This window comes from Pezoporus occidentalis, unplaced genomic scaffold, assembly GCF_034315485.1.
Source record: "Pezoporus occidentalis ecotype Australia unplaced genomic scaffold, CSIRO_AGI_Poc_V1 ctg37, whole genome shotgun sequence".
Taxonomy (NCBI): domain Eukaryota; kingdom Metazoa; phylum Chordata; class Aves; order Psittaciformes; family Psittacidae; genus Pezoporus; species Pezoporus occidentalis.
Genome location: NW_026915691.1, coordinates 179,208 through 197,571, shown reverse-complemented (window position 1 = coordinate 197,571; position 18,364 = coordinate 179,208). Strand labels below are relative to the sequence as shown.

The window sequence follows — 18,364 nt, the reverse complement described above, 5'->3', positions numbered from 1 at the left end:
CTGCTCAGCCAGGGAAAATCCCACCCCGGCTGAGCTGAGCAAATGGCAGGACATGGTAGAGCAGAAACAAACAGAGCAAATGTCAAGGTTTTCTACTTCTCTTGGTTGTTTTTGCAACAGTGGAAAGAAAGGTCTCTAGATCTTTCCTAACAGGGCATGCAGCAGCCTGGAGACCTCTCCCTCTGTGGGTACCTGCTGCCTGCATCCCTTGGGCCAGCCAGGGACCCCCAAAGCCATCAGTTGAGCTGGGGAAACCACCCCTCACCGCGGGTCCTGCAAACTTTAAATTCATGCCTTTACATTTAAACAGGGGAGATCCCAGTTAGATATTGGAAACAAATTCTTCCCTGTGAGGGTGCTGAGGCGCTGGCACAGGGTGTCCAAGAAGCTGTGGCTGCCCCATCCCTGGCAGTGTTCAAGGCCAGGTTGGACACAGGGGCTCGGAGCAAGCTGCTCTAGTGGAAGGTGGACACAGGGGTTGGAGCTGGAGGAGCTTTAAGGTCCCTTCCAACCCAGACCAGGCTGGGATTCTGTGATTTGATGTAAACTCCTTGGCAAGGGGGGGCAGAGGCAGGCAGTAAACAGAACTCTTTCCCTTTGCATCACTGTTTAGATGCAACTGTCAGGTCTGAGCACATAGGTCCAGGGGGTGCAATAACCCAGGAAGGCCACTGGCACATTTGTCCTAGCAAGGTAACAGCTATTTCAGAGCCTGCCAGGCAGCAGCCTCTGCTTCCAGTGCAACCCCAAATGCTTTTTCTCATCCTCTGCTATAAGAAGGATCACACGAGTGCAGAAATTAAAGCTCCCTTCCCCATCCCACACATGCTGGGGAAGCAACTGCAGGGGTTAAAATAAACGTGTCAACTCACTCATCCGTGTCTTTTTTGCTCTCCTCAATGAATGCAATAGACTCAGATCTAAGGCGGTTAGTCACTTCGTACGTACGCAGGGTGACTCCAAAAATATCCTCGTGGTACCGGCTGTCATCCTGAAACATGGATGGGAGAGGGGCAGCAGGAATGAGGAGTGTTTACAAACAGTTGTGTTGCTGCAGCACCACAAAGCTCTGTGTTGTGGGCAGGTACCAAACACACAGCACATGTTCTGTCTGGAGGGACAGGCAGGGCAGAGGGGCAGGGACAAGCAGGGAGGTGGAAATGACCTTCCCAAAGGCACACTGTGGGGCAGTGGTGGAGCTCCATGCTGCATTAGACCTCCTCATCATCTGGCAACCTTGGACATCAAGGGGACAAGGAGCCTGAGGCCAGCCTGTGTGTGAGAGCTGGTTGTAAACCAGTTAAAACATAGTTCTGAGTTCCCTTAGCTACTGGATGGAGTGTGGGGACCTGGTTCAGAAGGGGCAGTCCCACAGGAATCAGGCTGAGTTATCCTCTTAAGGAGAAGCAGAGCGTTCAAGCATCGGTCCTTTGGCCTGTGTCCCAGACTGAGCTCATTTATGCTTCAGCTGCAACATCTGCAGCAACCTGTTTGCCCAGGAGCATTGTCCAGCCAGGCACACACACAGAGGAGATCTGGGGAAGGGGGACTCATTGTGAGGGTGCTGAGGCGCTGGCACAGGGTGCCCAGAGAAGCTGTGGCTGCCCCATCCCTGGCAGTGTTCAAGGCCAGGTTGGACACAGGGGCTTGGAGCAAGCTGCTCTAGTGGAAGGGGTCCCTGCCCGTGGCAGGGGTTGGAGCTGGAGGAGCTTTAAGGTCTCTTCCAACCCAAACCAGGCTGGGAGTCCATGATTCTATGACCCACAGACTTCCCTGTTAGGTTAATGCACTGATGGGGGAGGACACTGAGAACTAAGCAAGGTGAACAAGCCCTGCCCAGGCTACCAAGGGTGCCCAGCAGAGCTTGTATCAGTGCTCATCACAGGAGCCGAGGGAGCTGCAGCAAAGCAAAGTGACTTCCGCTGTGCACCCAAAGCTCCGTCAGGTCATGCTCCCATCCTTGCCCAGTGCAGCAGCACTGGTGGGAACTGCTGTCCCCCCTGCAGCACCCATCACCCAGTGCCACCCGCTGTGCAGGAGGAGGCATCAGGTGCAGTGCCCATGGCAGGAGGTCACACAGTGTCTCGTGGTGCAGGCACTACTCACCCGCAGCTTGCTGATGAAAGCTCCTGCCTCCTCCACCGAGAGCTGGCCCTGCTGCCTCACGATGCGCTGCACCGTCTTGAGGACGTCCCCGGCCATGGTGACGTCCCCGCAGACGTAGATGTGGCCTCCCTGCTCCTTCAGTGCTTTGAACACAGTTTGGGCCAGCTGCTCCTGTAACACGTCCTGCACGTATTTCTGAGGGAGGAGGAGGAGGAGGTGGGATTAACTCCAGCTTCTCAGCCCTATCCACCTGAGTGCTCTGGCCAGGTTTGTGTGCACTGGGCAGCACTGCAATGTGCCACTGCTTTGGGCGAGCATGCCTGCAGCACTCACAATGATAAACAAGAGATGGGGAGAGCAGCAAAGCATTGCTCTGCTCTTGCATTTTCACACCTCCACCATAGATCTCATTGCCAGGCCTGCTCAAGGTGGTGGTGGTGGTAATTTGGACCAATTATTTGTGCCATCTCTGCGCCACTCCACTGGGTGACATCCCTCCTTTTCCACCTCCTTGGGAAGATGTGCCTTTCCCCTCCCATTGCTCCCAGGACAAAGCACAAGCAATGTGGGCACACATTCAGGCTGGTGCAGGGATGAGGGGCTGCAGTGGGGAGGGCACAATCCTGTACACTTAAGCAACCAGCACACCCCAGGGCACGAGCTGCTGTGGCCAAGGAAGCAGCATCTCCACACCGTGCTGGGTGGCCATGGCTGTGCACTGGGACCTGAGCAGAGCCCTCCACACACCTTTGGTTTGTCCGGTTCCCGGGAGTAGGCTGTGTACAGCTCTCTGAAGACACCTTGGGCTTTGGCAAAGAGTGTCTCCTCTTTATAAATGTGGTCAATCCTGGACTGCCGACAGCCAAACACCAGCACCATGGGACAAGGCTTCAGACCTGGGGGAAGAAATGGGAGAAGCAGTTAGCCTGGAGACCACCAATAGCCCCTTTCTGCAAGCCACCTCTCTGCAGAGCTGCCAGCAGCCCCAGCACCCTGCACAGCATTGCTGGGAGCCCACTCTGGTCAAACTGGGAAGGAGGGAAATCCCACAAGGAGGAAGGTGATGCATAGCCTGCGCCAGCGCATGGCCTGGGCTCACACAACAGGGATGCTTGTGCCAGGTTTGGGGGAGAAATGAAACTTTTTTTCCCTAAATTGTCTAAATGATCCGTGTAAAATGTGTATTTTACACACATGTACATGAAATGAGCCCTAAAAACCAACACCAGCACTGTCACACTGCCACAAAAGCTTGCAAAGCTGTACAGGAGGAGGCTCATGGAGTTTGGTTTGGGAGTTTGGGCCGACCTCCAAGCTCACACTTGGGTGAGTCGCTGCTTCAAGAAGCCCTTGGCCTCTGCTAGGGTGACTGGACCCCCATCCCCATGCCACCACCCAGGGTTCCCAAGTAGAGGAAGAGGAGGAACAAGCATGGACCCACCTTTGTGCTGGATCTCAAAGAGCCGCTGCTGCCAGAAGCTGCGGAAAGGGGCGATGCCAGTGCCGGGCCCGATGAGGATACAGGGCACCTGGGGGTCCTGGGGCAGGTGGAACCCGGGCGCACTGCACACACCGAAGACACAGTTAAACCCCAGCAGGATGCTCCCTCCCTCACCTCTGCCCACAGCGAGCTGGGACACCAGGAGAGGGAGGGGTAAAACCAAGATGAAATCCCAGAGAGCAACATTTTGGTGCAGAACAGAAGGAGGGACCCATTTGCTCACCAATCCCACCCTGTTTTGTCCTCACCCTCAGTGCTTTGCAAAGATCTGAGGGCAAAGAGCTCATCCTGCAAGAGGATCACCCCATCTTTTTCACCCTTTGCCTTTTAGGACCACTTACCCTCTTACAAAACAGGGCACTACTTCATCGGTCTGTATCCGATTGAGCCAGGAGGAGCAGACTCCATGGTGGATCGGTCCTTCTCCATCTAGGAGGGGAGGGAAGGAGGTCTGTACTTGGCACACCAGCCAACTACTCCAGTTGGCTCCCTGCTGCATCCCACATGAACACCTCACTGAAACACTGCCATGGACCTTTCTCCATAACATGGGACAGCGGTGTCATAGGTTCAAGGAATCTGGTCACTGCAGCAGGTAGAAACGCTTTCAAATGACATATAGAATCATAGAATAGTTAGGGTTGGAAAGGACCTTAAGATCATCCACTTCCAATCCTGCTGCCATGGGCAGGGACACCTCACACTAAACCATGGCACCCAAGGCTCTGTTGGACAGAACATCCCTTGAACACTGCCAGGGATGGAGCATTCACAACTTCCCTGGGCAACCCATTCCAGTGCCTCACCACCCTCACAGTAAAGGATTTCTTCCTTATATCCAATCTAAACTTCCACTGTTTAAGTTTTAACCCATTACCCCTTGTCCTGTCACTACAGTCCCTAATGAAGAGTCCCTCTCCAGCATCCCTATAGGCCCCCTTCAGATACTGGAAGCTGCTCTGAGGTCTCCACGCAGCCTTCTCTTCTCCAGGCTGAACAGCCCCAACTTCCTCAGCCTGTCTTCATACGGGAGCTGCTCCAGTCCCTGATCATCCTCGTGGCCTCCTCTGGACTTGTTCCAACAGTTCCATGTCCTTTTTATGTGGACACCAGAACTGCACACAATGCTCCAGGTGAGGTCTCACAAGAGCAGAGTAGAGGGGCAGGATCACCTCTTTTGACCCTTTTGATGCAGCTCAGGATACGGTTGGCTTTCTGGGCTGCGAGCACTCACTGAAGCTGGCTCATGTTAAGTTTCTAATCAACCAACACCCCCAAGTCCTTCTCTGAAAGAAGATCTCTACCAAAGACCTTGTGGTGTTGCCCATGTGCTGATGCTTTTCCCCTGCTCCCCAAACCAAGCCTGTCTCCACTGACCCCTGCGTGAGCACTGTACCTCTTGTGCGATAGGAGACCACCGCCACGGTGAGGTGGACCTCTCCTGGGTACATCTCCGGGGAGGAGCTGATGGAGTAGTAACGTGGTTGGAGGAGGGGGAGCTGTGTGAGTAGCAGTGTGGAGGGCATCTGCACCGAGGGGAACTCCTCCAGCACCTCCACGATGGTGGGGTTCTTGGACCACTTCCATTCCTCATACTCCTGCAAGCCCTACAGCCAGGGAAAAGAGGGAAGGAGGGAGGAGAGAGCTGCAGCATCAGCCTCTTCCAAGCCAACTGCCTCAGCCAATATCCTACCAGGCTTATGGCAAAGCTGGGATGGGTGGCAGTGTGGAATGAAAATGCCCTGTAGTTGTGATTGCCCCCAAGGCCTTAAAGAACTTGGGTCCTGAGGCTTTACCTTGCTAAGGACCTGCAGACGTTTCTTCTCCTTGTCACTGGTGGCCAACAACGCAAACTGCTGCAGCAACAGGGGGGTGGGAGGGGTGGTGATGTCCAAATAGTACTTAAAAGCTTGGAAGATGGTGCATGGTGGGACACGGTTCTCATCTGTCCAGTTACTGATGACACCTGCCAGGAGGGAATTGAGCACAACCATGGGATCAGCTGAGCCTAAGAGCCAAGGTGAACAAATCACACAGAATCCCAGCCTGGTTTGTGTTGGAAGGGACCTTAAAGCTCATCCAGTTCCAACCCCCTGCCGTGGGCAGGGACACCTTCCACTAGTCCATGAGATACTGTCATGCTACAAGTGAGATGCTGTACAGTGAGCATAAATATGAGACTGATGCTCCAAAGTTACTATTGCCTTTCATCCCATTACACTGCGCATGGCAGTAGGGTAGCAGATTTATGCCTGAAATATAGTGCTGGAATGGTCCATCAAGATCCTTTAGCTTCTTTCCAGTCCTAGACATTGCTCTTTCCATGAGAGTATAAACACCTTTCATTTTCCCCAAAAATAAGGAAATATCTTCCCCAAGGCCCTGCTCATCATCAAACTCTTGCTCTACATCCCAAGTACAGATGAGCAGTGGCTTGGGCAGAGGAAGGTTGAAGGAGGTGCTCTCAACCAGTCAAACACAGCAGTGAGATGGGAAGTGATGTATCCTGGGGGCCACCTTCCTCCCTGAGGAGCTACAAGGGGACGGGCGAGGGGCAGAGAAGCCAACTCTACGCTGAGGTGACCCTGGTTACCTAGAGCTGTGCTCCTCTCCTCCAGGAGCTCCACCTTCACCAGCTGGTTGGCCGGAGGGGCATCTTCAAGCCTGTCAATGAGGGCATTGACCAAGTCTTCGTGGTTCCCTGGAAACACTCCCAAGTGGTCCCCGGGCAGGTACTGCAGTTCCTGGTGGCCGTTGGTGTGGAGGCGCACGAAGATCGTCAGGCGGCTACAGGGAAAGGAGGAAAAGTGGGATGTGTTTGGGGAGTCCTTCAGGGAGCTTAAAACCAGGTTAACTTCTAGCTTTAGATATGTTATCATAGAATCAGAGACTGGTTTGGCCTGGAAAGGACCTTAACATCATCCAGTTCCATCCCCCTGCCACAGGCAGGGACACCTCACGCTAGAGCAGCTTGCTCCAAGCCCTGTCCAACCTGGCTTTGAACACTGGCAGGGATGGAGCATTCACCACTTCTTTGGGCAACTGGTTCCAGTGCCAAATACCATTTGTTTGCACCACACAAGTGTGGCCACCCATCATCCCACCCCTTCTATCAGGCAAGGAACATCCTTTACTGGGTTCACCTGGCTTCCAGCCTTGGTCAGAATCAGCACAAAGGTGGTACCCATTGGGACATTCAGGGATGAAGGGATGTGTGCGTGTGGGTGCACCATGAGTGCCTTCAGCTCCCAGGGCAGCTCCATCTCCTACCTGGACTTGGGGCTCTGCAGGTTCTGGCGTGTGATCAGCCGTGCTGCATAGACACGCTTTTTGTGGATGCTGTACAGTCCTGCAGGGGAGAAGAGTCAGTGAAGCAACGCAGCAGAGCGTGGCCAAGGCAGGAGGCTTCTGGCTATTGCAAAGCTGTTGGCTGCTGCTGCACGTTCAGCCCTTTGGACTGGAGCTGGTTGTTGCCAGCCCCAGCAAGGAGACCATGGGCTCAATCACCCTCCTGCCCCTATCTTCTTGTGTGATCCCAGTGATCCTAGGAGATCAGAGACCCCAAAGGAGGCCCAAACACACGCCCCTTTTGTTAATGGCCGAGGAGGACCCCGAAACAGCTCTCACGAGGCTTGGGGCCGAGCCCTCACGTGCAGACACGCACCTCTCGCTGCTGGCACCACCTGGCTGGGAGCAAAGAGCCTGGATTTGGGAAGAGCAAAGGCAGTGCGGCAGATCCTCAGCTGCAGGAGCCATGCTGAGGGGCCAGGTGCTGCTGGGCTGGACATGCCATTGCATCGCAGCGCTCGGCTGAGCGGCATTTGGACGCGAAGAGAGCTTGGAATGCACCCAGGTTGCCAGCTCTTTGCTTCAAAAAATGGGGTCAGGAGGAGGGAGAGCAGATCATAGATCAGCAATGCTGCTACAGACACACACAGGGGCCAGGTGGAGGGGCCTGAGACGTCACAAACTGCTTCCTGGGCATGTGGTGGAGGGGAAAAGCAACACTGAAATGTTGGCAATTTAACACAAAGTAAAGAGGTTTGACCCCTTCACATCTACTTTATAGAATCATAGAATAGTTTGGGTTGGAAAGGACCTTAAGATCATCCAGTTCCACCCCCCCTGCCATGGGCAGGGACACCTCACACTAAACCATGGCACCCAAGGCTCTGCAACCTGGCCTTGAACACCACCAGGGATGGAGCATTCACAGCTTCCCTGGGCAACCCATTCCAGTGCCTCACCACCCTTACAGTAAAGAATTTCCTCCTTATATCCAACCTAGACTTCCCCTGTTTCAGTTTTAACCCATTACCCCTTGTCCTGTCGCTACAGTCCCTGATGAAGAGTCCCTCCTCAGCATCCCTATAGGCCGCCTTCAGATACTGGAAGGCTGCTATGAGGTCTTCTCCTTCCCCTGCCCCATGCCCAGAGCTCTCGGTGGTGACCCCATCTTCATACCTTGGGTGAGCTCTGGGGCCTCAGCCACGTAGGTGAGGCGAAACTTGCTCCTCTTCCAGCTCCGGTCGTTGCTGATGAGGGAGTTGTTTGCTTTCTCGATGTTGACGTCGTCCCCCACGCAGAACACGTCGCACGCTGCCTGCAGCACACACCGGGCTCTCAGGCATCTCCCCACTGCCCCCAAGGAGCCCCACAAACCTCTGGTCCCAGCCCACCTCAGCCAACACATGGGGAAGGAACCCCCAGCTGCCCCAGTGGCTATGGGCATGGCTTGTGATGCCCTCCCTTCCCCAGGGATCTGGGATAACACAGGAATTCAACACAGCGCTCACCCTTTGGTGAGCACAAACCAGAGCACCAGCTCCTCCAAACTACGGAAAACCTCTTTATTGTGGGCTAAGGTGATGGTTGAGTATCCCAGCGTAGGGAAGGAGAGGCTGGGTTTTGATCCAACCCCAAACAAGCATCATTGCTCTATCCCTGTATCCATCTCCCCTCCTGCTCCTCCCTGGAGCACAAGGGAAGCGGGTTACCTTGAAGACCTTCTTGGCCCAGGTCCTGAAGGACTCCTCTTGGCCGCAGAGCTCATCCCCTTCTCCCATGCGGAGGATCCTCTCTCCACCCAGCTCCTCCAGGAGCGTGTCCACCGCCCGGGCAAAGGCGCAGAAATGGGGGTAAGCTCGAGACCCCAGCCCGAACACGGAGAACCTGTGGAGAGGGCGCACGGCTGCAGCCACTGAGCAGGGAACGACACCACCATGTCCCCCTTCTGCCCCACCATGTCCCCCTTCTGCCCCACCATGTCCCCCATGTCCCCTTCTGCCCCACCATGTCTGCCCCACCATGTCCCCTTCCCCTTCTGCCCCACCATGTCCCCTTTCTGCCCCACCATGTCCCCCTTCTGCCCCACCATGTCCCACTTCTGCCCCACCATGTCCCCTTTCTGCCCCACCATGTCCCCCTTCTGCCCCACCATGTCCCCTTTCTGCCCCACCATGTCCCCCTTCTGCCCCACCATGTCCCTTTCTGCCCCAACTTGTGCCCCTTCTGGCCCCACCATGTCCCACTTCTGCCCCACCATGTCCCCCTTCTGCCCCACCATGTCCCCTTTCTGCCCCACCATGTCCCCTTTCTGCCCCACCATGTCCCACTTCTGCCCCACCATGTCCCCCTTCTGCCCCACCATGTCCCCCTTCTGCCCCACCATGTCCCACTTCTGCCCCACCATGTCCCCCTTCTGCCCCACCATGTCCCACTTCTGCCCCACCATGTCCCACTTCTGCCCCACCATGTCCCCCATGTCCCCCTGCCCCACCATGTCCCACCATGTCCCACTGCCCCACCATGTCCCCCTTCTGCCCCACCATGTCCCCCTTCTGCCCCACCATGTCCCCCTTCTGCCCCACCATGGCCAGCACCAGCACAAGAGTGCGCGGAGGGACCTGCGCATCGCAGAGATACATCATGCTTTAGGTAAGAGGAGAAGGGGGCTCCGTGCAGGAACCATGTCTGCCCCCTCTGCTGCCTCCCCCCCATCCCATTTACCTGACGTTAGCCAGGGGCCCTGTGCTTTCAAAGTTGTCCCTGGAGTCAGGGCCATCGCTGGAGGATTTCTGTGCATCCGAGTAAGAGGAGACGCTGTTGAAACGGACCTTGTAGCTCCTGTGAACAGCAGCAGCATTGGGCATTACAGTGATGCCACATGTGCATGGGGTTCCCACCGGGCTGTGTGCTCAGACTGTGCACGAGGCCAAACCAGAGCTCAGGGGTTGATATTCCAGAGCAGGCTCCGTGATCAGTGGCTAGAGCAGAGCGATGTGCTCAACCCACTCCTTCCAGTGGTGCCCACCAACAGGACAAGGAGCAGCAGCCATAAACTAAGCCACAAGGAGTTTCACCGCACCGTGAGGAAGAACAACTTTACATTGAGTTGTTCAGGAACAGGCAGCCCAAGGGGCTTGTGGAGTCTCTGTCTTTGGAGACATCCCAAACCCACCATGGACATGTTCCTGTGTAACCTGCTCTGGGTCTCCCTAGAGCAGAGGGGCTGGTCTAGGTGATCTCCAGAGGTCCCTTCCAACCCCAATGATTCTGTGACTCCTGGGGTTAAGCCATAGCAGCCCATACATTGCATCCCTCCATCTGGTCCTGGCCCACTCCATGAGACCCTCCAGTGGGTTGACCCAGGTGTTGGCCACCACATTGTCCCCAGCAATGCAGAGCTGCCCGGACCTTTGGCTTTACCTGCCCTTCCCTGGCTGCACCCAAGGTCGATGTGCGCCTGAGCTGATATTCTGAAGGGTTTTTCATCCATAGGAAGTAAAACCCATAAAATAAGATAAAAAGAGCGAGAGCAGAGGGATGAGGAGGGGGAAGGGAGCGGAGCAGAAGCCCTGACAGCAGCAGAAGTGTTTCTGAATTGAACCATCTTCAGAAATTGCTCTCCACAAGAGTTTCTAAATATACTGCCAAGCAGGGAGGCAGCGGTGTGTGTGTGCATGAGTCACAGCAGACCTCCTGCACCCGCCGCCACGCAGAGGAGACAACCCCCGAGCAGAGGAATGCCAGGGTTCAGAGCCCTCTGCTCCACAGCCTCCTCCTGTCTGCCCCGGCTCCTCACGCTTCTCTGCTTCGCTCATCTACACAAACCCATCTCCTTCCTCTGCCTGCCCTGGGCCATGTCCTCACCCTGGGTTGTGTGGGGCAGGCTGGGCAGAGCAGCCCATGATGAGAATGAAGCCCAAATTCCCCAGTCAGTGCTGGGTCCATGGTCAGGGCACCAGCAGTTTTGTTGAAATTAATAGGTCCTTGTAGTGCAGGACTCTTGATCTGGGACTATAGGGATAGGGCAAGGGGTGATGGGTTCAAACTGAAACGGGGAGTTCAGGTTGGATCTAAGGCAGAAGCTCTTCCCTGTGAGGGTGCTGAGGCGCTGGCACAGGGTGCCCAGAGAAGCTGTGGCTGCCCCATCCCTGGCAGTGTTCAAGGCCAGGTTGGACACAGGGGCTTGGAGCAAGCTGCTCTAGTGGAAGGGGTCCCTGCCCGTGGCAGGGGTTGGAATTGCATGATCTCAAGTTCCTTTCCAACCTGAACCATTCCATGATTCTATGACTGTTAAAAGGATGGGCTGCAACTGAACAGCAGGTCCATAAATAGGAATGACTTATGAATGCCTCTGAAAGCTCTTGGAAAACCCTTGAGGTAAGACACAAAGAGCCAAGCTGATGCTGCCCCTCTGCCCCAGACAGTCTGCTCCAGGCCACCTTGTCTCATGGCAAAAGCTTTCTTTCATGCTTAATGGTGTACATCAGGACCCTCCCTAGCACAAACACAGGCTGGGGGGAACTGGATGGAGCAGCCCTGAGGAGAAGGACTTGGGCTGCTGGTCAAAGAGAATCTCCCCATGACCTGGCTTCAGTGAGTGCTTGAGCCCAGACCCCCCCCGTGTGCTGGGCTGCACCCCCAGAGCGTGAGCAGCAGCTCAGGGAGGGGATCCTGCCCCTCTGCTGTGCTCTGGGGAGACCCCCTGCAGCCCTGATCCAGCTCTGGGGCAGCAGCACAAGAGGGATGTGGAGCTGTGGGAGCGAGTGCAGAGGAGGCCATGGGGATGCTCCTGGTGGGGCAATCAGGGCAGTTAAATTGCTCTGTACCACTGGCCAGGGCTAATCCTTCCTTCATTGCGGAGCAGCCCTTTGCTGGCTGTGAGCATCCTGTGTTAACTCAGGAAAGCCTCCGGAGCAGAGCAGTGCCCCAGTTAAGTGAAATGTATTGTACTTAATAGCTAAAATAAGAGGATGTTCCAGATATTTAACGCTTTGCTGGCTGCAGCCTCTGAGGCATGCGCTGAGATGCTCAAGGCTCATCTCCTAGTGATGAGGATCTGTAAAAGCCCAGAGCCTGTCTCCAAGGTACCAGCTCCAACCTCCTTGTTACAAACATCACAGTCAGGATTTAGAACAGCCCTTATTTTCCCTAGAAATACTCTCACATGATGCCAAGAAGTTAAATTTGGTTCTCGAGCTCAACCCCACCTACATCCACACAGCTGAGAACTCCCTTCTACCTCCAAGTCATCCTATTTTGGTGTCTCCTGGATGGCCCCAGCTCTCAGATCTGATGATTTGGGGGAAATTCCTGCTTTTATTTGGGTTTTTTTTCTGTTTTGGGTTGTTATTTTCATAGATGCTGCCTCTTTGCAGCTGAACAGAAATGCTTTAAACGCCAGCCAGGGGAATTACAAGCTGGAGTCCATGGGATTCCTGACTCAGTGCATCTGCCCTCCCTGGGACCTCCACCAGCTCCGTCCACTGGGTCTCCAGGCAGGTCCCATCCCTTTGACCTGGCCAGACTTGAAACCTGCATGAGGATTTCATCCTCCCTTCTGAGAGGAGGCAAGCAGAGGTGTACTGGCTGTGGGGCTGCCTGCTTGCAGGGGTTTGGAGTGGGAAGGGGGGGTTTGGAGTGCTCTTACTTCCTCTCCTCCAGGTTGGCATTGGGATTCTTCATCTCCATTAAGGCGCAGCCAAATTTCTACAGGGAAGAAACAAGAAGAGGCCATCAGTTTTGCCAGGCCCTGCAGGGAACAAAGCATGACCAAAGCCTCGGCCATGGCTCTGATCTCTGCTTGCTGTTCCCAGCAGCCTGCAACGCAGCTGTACAGGGACTGGACAAGGTTGTAGCTCCCCAGCCAAGGGGCTGGCACCTTTTGTGTGACACTGACATCCGTTGTACAGGACGGATTTAGCAGCAGCTCAGTTACTTGTCTCACAGTAGGGAATAAGTAGATAACCCTATTTCAGAGCAGGCTGGAGGCAGGCACACACAGCACCAGATATCACACAGCTTCTGGACCTGTTTTGGGCCATTCCAGCTCCGGCTGGACAAAAAGAGGATGTTTCTCCCCATTCCCCACTGCCTGTCCCCTGCCCGTGTCCCTCTCGCAGTGTAGTCACCCATCCCTGTGCTCTGTCCTACCTCTCCGTTCTCAGGTGGGTCTCCATTGCCAAAGGTGCTTGTGACCACCAGGACCATGGTTTCATGCTCTAGGTGCACAATGTCATACTCATCCATGGACATCACCTGGAGGAGACAGAGATGTTAACAAAAGGCCTTTGGTGGGGAGATCTACCCCCAGCCAGTCTCCTGGGATAGATCCCAGTCCTCCTGGGGATGGGAGCAGCATATCCTTGCTGACTCCATGTCCCTGCATCAGCAGAGATCTCCCCACAGGGAGGATGAGAACAAGAGCCTCAAGGAATACGGACAAAGCATGGGCTACCACCTGGGAGGCAGTAGACATATGCATGCCACAATGCCTGCAGCAGTATTAGCTGGAAAATCCCCTGTGTGGGCTCCAATCCGGACTCCAAAGCTCATATCCTGGGAGTGGCTTCCCTGGGAAGCTCCACATGCCCGGAGCCATGTGTTTCCTGGGGCCACCCAGATGCGCACAGAGCCTCAGCGGGGCTGGGAGCAAGGACAGTACCTTGGCATCGAAGGCGTGCTTGAAGATCTCACACAGAGTTTTTGCATAGACCTGCGACTTCCCTGTCTCGGTAGCGTACAGGATGGTGGCTTTGACCCTCTTGGCCATGGCCTGTCCCATCAGCTTGGCTGAGAACTTCACAGCCCTAGGAAGCAAGAACAAACCCTGGTAAGAATCCTATGGAGCCAGGCTGAGAGAGCTGGGCTGGGTCAGCCTGGAGAAGAGAAGGCTCCTGAAGGGGAGACCTGAGAGCAGCTCCAGTACCTAAAGGGGCTGCAGGAAAGCTGGAGAGGGGCTTGGGACAAGGGATGCAGGGACAGGCCAAGGGGAATGGCTTTAACCTGCCAGAGGGGAGACTGAGATGAGCTCTGAGGCAGAAGCTCTTCCCTGTGAGGGTGCTGAGGCGCTGGCACAGGGTGCCCAGAGAAGCTGTGGCTGCCCCATCCCTGGCAGTGTTCAAGGCCAGGTTGGACACAGGGGCTTGGAGCAAGCTGCTCCAGTGGAAGGGGTCCCTGCCTGTGGCAGGGGTTGGAGCTGGAGGAGCTTTAAGGTCCCTTCCAACCCAAACCAGGCTGGGAGTCCATGATTCTATGATAAGAGAGCTCGCTTCCCTGTCAGTGCCTCTAGCCCGGACTATTCACACCATTTATTTGTTATTAAATGAACAGCCTGCTTTAAAAAGCTGCAGCATCACTTTGTTGTTATTGTTTGTGCCAAACAGGGAAGCAGTGGAAGAGCACGTTCATCTTGACTTCTCAGAGGGGAAGATCGGACGGGGGAGCTTGAACACATGAAATACCTGAATGGGTGTAAGGAGGAAAATGCTAAACCAGGGGTGGGGATGATCTTTCTGCAGAGACAGAACAGAAGAATCAGGGGCAGCAGCTGCTGAAAGCAGTGACAGCATAACCTCAAAGGCAAAGCTGGAGACCAACCGCAGATCAAGCTGCAGGACTCATGGTATCTTCTCCTCCTCTCTACGTCTTTACATCCTACCTGGCTGCCGTTCCGCAGGAGCTGTCCTAGCCAAGCAGTTGCTCCTGTGCCCCACACGTCACACACAGAGCCCTGAGACACTGAGGGGCTCAGATGGAGCTGCCTGCAGCCCCTTGGGTTTGCACTCCAGCCATGCTATGAACCTGACTCGGAGGAGCAGCCCTCCCGAGGCTCAGAGCTTGCACGTTCACTCAAGGGCTGTGTCTGGCTGCTGCCTCCTGTGCCCGCAGTCGTGACTGGGTGCATTTGCTCCAGCCTTCCCCACCGGCAGGGCAGAGGGGCTCTGAGAGCTCACTGGCCTCTCTAATCCTGGCCAAGGTGATGCAGCACTAGAAACGCTGGCTCCTTGTCTCTGCTGGTGCTGCTGCCTGGGGTAGCATCAGTGGGCCAAGTTTGTTGGTTTAGGGCTGTTCATAATCACCTAATTTGCTGCTATACAAACACTCCTCCGTGTAGTTCTGCATGTTAAAGCTGTCCTTTTGCTTTCCCATGAGGGTAGTGTCTCCATTCCCTAGAATTTACAGTGGCCCCAGGGGAGGGAAGGGGCAGGTTTGAATGCTCTGATTTAGCTGGAATCAGCACAGCCTGTCTGAACAAGCATCAGAATCATGCTGTGACCAGTGCCAAGGCCTGCTGAGCTTGGTCCATCACCTGATTAGCTCAGATCCAGTGAGGATTAATGGTGAATTACAGGAATAATTCCTTTCCCTGCGTCAGGAACAGTGGAGATTTGGGTTTAAATTACCTGCTCTGCTCACATTTTTATAAAACCATTTATCAATCACACACACAAAAAGCATTGTTTCTCCTAACTCAATGGCTCAATCCATCTTCCTGCGCTCTCCACCAGCCCCAGGCTGCAGCCCAGACCCAGGCACCAGTGTCAGCTTAAGGAGCACATTCATCAGCTGCTGATCGTGTTCATGGATGCTCCACAGAAAATAGCTTGCAGAAGGTGACAGCTGAAGAGTGGGAACAACCTGATGGCAGGGACTTGGGGAAACTGAAGTGTGGGGAGATGCTGTGAACAGCACCAGGCCTCCTGCCAGCCTGGCCATGGATACCAGGGCAGACCCAGCCCTTCCCAGCCTTGGCACGGGGCTCTGCTGCCGTGGAGCCAACAGCTCCTACAACAGCCTCTGTGCCAATGGCCCACAGGGGAGGCTTTTGGGCCAGGATCAGCCAAATGACGCTTCATTCCTGCATCCCTCCTGACTGGATGCTTTGGCAGGGGAGAGGGATGCGCGTGGTCCATTACTGGGGGTCAACTGGCCATGAAGTGCTAATCTCAGCTCAGCCCCGATCCATCTGCTACCTGTAGATAGATTCCTCATGCCGATCTCCCCCCAGCTCCTTGCAGATGGGGTGTTTGGAGGTTTAGACACACACTGGAGACCAGTGCTCCTCAAGCAGCTAAAAAGTCAGCAAGAAAAAGAGAGATAAGGACACAGGCTTCATCTTGCTTGTGCCAGCATGAACAGTGCTGTGGGTGACCATCAGTGGGTGAGTTCTCTGCCCCAGGAGGCTGTGAAAGGGCAAACAGGCAATATACCCCCCGAAAGTGAGAAAGCCATTTCTGACCATTGAAGACCATGTTACTGGAGAATGAACCAGCCTGGGAGAAAAGACCATATGCAATGTCTGGTATTCACCTGCCCACACACCTAATGGGATGTTCAAAGGACTGCTTGCTTCTCCAAATGTCCCTATGGGCAGCTTGGGATCCAGGCTCCCAAGCCATGAGGTCGCACACATCTAAAGGGTAGTGGTACCAAACAGCACAACAAACACTGCTACCCAAAACCAGGATCAGCCCCAAACTCCAGGGTTTTCCAGACCCACTGGTACTTACTTTGCTAACTTCTTAAAGCCAATGGCCCTCTTCTTGGTGGGTGTCCCATTGACACCTTTCCAGACATGGGTATTCCAAGGGTCCGGCTAGGAGAGAGAAGAGCAGCAGCAGCTGATGGGCAGTGATCAGAGCATTAGGAAATGCTGCAGCCACAGCACTAGCTGGCTTACACACAGCTTTCCATGTCATGTATAGGTCCCTGGTCCTTGGAGCCTCAAAGATCATGGCTCCAGGGTTTCTCGTGGCAGTTGGACAATGGAGTATGAACACAAAAACTGCAATATAATAAAGCCTTGCTGGCTTGTAACAGTATCTGGGCAAATTCTTCCCTCTGAAATAAGCAGTAATAGGCAAAACGAAGGCAGGCAACACCAGAAAGGGAGATGGGATGGAAACAGCTCCCTCCCCTCCCCATCCCACAGGTTGGATTTCTTATCCTAAGAGGCCCTGTGGGAAGAGGAGGCAGCTGAAGCAAGGAACAAGCTCACAGAAGCTTATTCAGTGCCCTCAGAGCCTGTAATCAGGGCCAGGAACCATCAGGGCTCCTGGTGGATGCTTATAGAAATGAACAGGCTGCTCCTGGTTTGTGATTGCTCCTTAAGGGCTCTCGACTAGAGGTCACATTGTGTGAAAGCCACCGGCGCAGGGATGTTGGCTCATGAGGGTGTGTTTGCTCTGGGGCCTTTTCCCCATGCTCTGAAGTGTTAAGTACTCCAGCATTTCATCCTGCTGCTTGGCAGGAGCCCTCCCCATCAAGCTGCTGGATCCCTGAGCTGGCAAGAGCCATTCACTACAACACGGATGCTGTAGAGAGGAGGATACAGTGACCACCAGGTCATTTCCTCACCCATCCATCAAAGTGCAAAACGCAAAGGGAGGAGCTCTGCTTGATCCAAGGGTGAAGGTTGGCACCTGAGGTGTCTCATATTCTCATGGAGGGGCAAAAAGCCATTGCCTTGGGAAAAAGTGTCACATCCAGGGGGTTATTACACTACATTAGGGGTGTACGACATCAGTCACACTTGTTCATGGACTTCAGTGCCTGAAGGGGCAGCTTCTTGAAGGGATTAGAGGGTGTCCCCCTTTTGCATCTTCTGAGCTCCAGGTCCCACCCTGCTTCTGGCTATACCTTTGGGCATGCAGCACTGATGGAAGGCAGGGTGCAGACACTACCTGGTACTCAAAGGAGGGTGTGAGACGGTAGTTGAGCATTTCCTGGTGGAAAACTGGGGTGATGCTGCCCGACATGGGAGGGACAATCCACACCCAGTCAGCAGGACAGCCCCCACGGCATCGGTACTCATTCTCCATGTGCTTGATAAAGGACTCGGTGGCTGAGTGGTGATCCACAATGGTCACCTTGTCGCTCTGTTGGAGAGGAAAGAGAGCAGAGCCATCAGCTCTGGGTTAATTCACCCCAGAAGGTAACAGCCGGGATTTAAAGCCAAGATTTTACAGTTGGAGCTGTTCAAGTCAAATATTCCTCCCTCCCATGGTCTTACAGGACTGTACCTTTGGAGATGAACCTGCTCTTCCCAAGCAGGCTGCAAAGCTGTCCTAGTCCTTCCTGAGTAGATGTGCTATGGGATGCTTGTTCCTCCTGTTATTTGTCATGGGTCAAACAAAGACTAAGATGGCATTGAAGAGGACGGAGCATCCTCTGCTCAGCCCCTTGGGGAGCTCTTTCGTGGCTTGCACAACTCAAGGAGCAGCTCTGATCTAGCTCCCACCCTCTGAAGTTGGGTTGCCAAGGACCAGTTTTGCTAGTCAACCTTTAAGTAAAGGCTGGGGGAGAACCTGGGCCAACTCTTGCTTCATGAACAGGAGAGAAGGGCTGGATCTTGCCCCCTCAGGGCTCTCCCTTTGGACCAGCAGAGCTCAGATGCTGCTAATGCTGTCCTTGCAACATCCAGGCCACAGAGATCATTACATTTCACTGCAGGCTCCTGGAACAGCCAAA

General features: G+C 54.5%; 1 protein-coding gene across 5 annotated transcripts in view; it reads right to left on the bottom strand.

The window, feature by feature from the left end:
• NOS1 (nitric oxide synthase 1) overlaps positions 1 to 18,364 on the bottom strand; it is a 77,779-nt gene that overhangs the window by 7,788 nt on the left and 51,627 nt on the right. For 4 of the 5 annotated variants that reach the window (XM_062631128.1, XM_062631125.1, XM_062631124.1 and 1 more), the window contains 17 exons: positions 17,578 to 17,772; positions 16,405 to 16,490; positions 13,557 to 13,701; positions 13,046 to 13,150; positions 12,543 to 12,601; positions 9,617 to 9,733; positions 8,605 to 8,779; positions 8,072 to 8,210; positions 6,878 to 6,956; positions 6,201 to 6,394; positions 5,404 to 5,573; positions 5,004 to 5,214; positions 3,949 to 4,036; positions 3,548 to 3,669; positions 2,854 to 3,002; positions 2,107 to 2,301; positions 873 to 991 (listed from right to left, as the gene is read on the bottom strand). In XM_062631128.1, coding sequence (XP_062487112.1) covers positions 873 to 991; positions 2,107 to 2,301; positions 2,854 to 3,002; positions 3,548 to 3,669; positions 3,949 to 4,036; positions 5,004 to 5,214; positions 5,404 to 5,573; positions 6,201 to 6,394; positions 6,878 to 6,956; positions 8,072 to 8,210; positions 8,605 to 8,779; positions 9,617 to 9,733; positions 12,543 to 12,601; positions 13,046 to 13,150; positions 13,557 to 13,701; positions 16,405 to 16,490; positions 17,578 to 17,772 — 2,348 coding nt within the window. Of the gene's footprint in view, positions 1 to 868; positions 992 to 2,106; positions 2,302 to 2,853; positions 3,003 to 3,547; positions 3,670 to 3,948; positions 4,037 to 5,003; positions 5,215 to 5,403; positions 5,574 to 6,200; positions 6,395 to 6,877; positions 6,957 to 8,071; positions 8,211 to 8,604; positions 8,780 to 9,616; positions 9,734 to 12,542; positions 12,602 to 13,045; positions 13,151 to 13,556; positions 13,702 to 16,404; positions 16,491 to 17,577; positions 17,773 to 18,364 lie in introns of those variants that run through there. The other variant, XM_062631129.1, reaches the window with a different exon arrangement.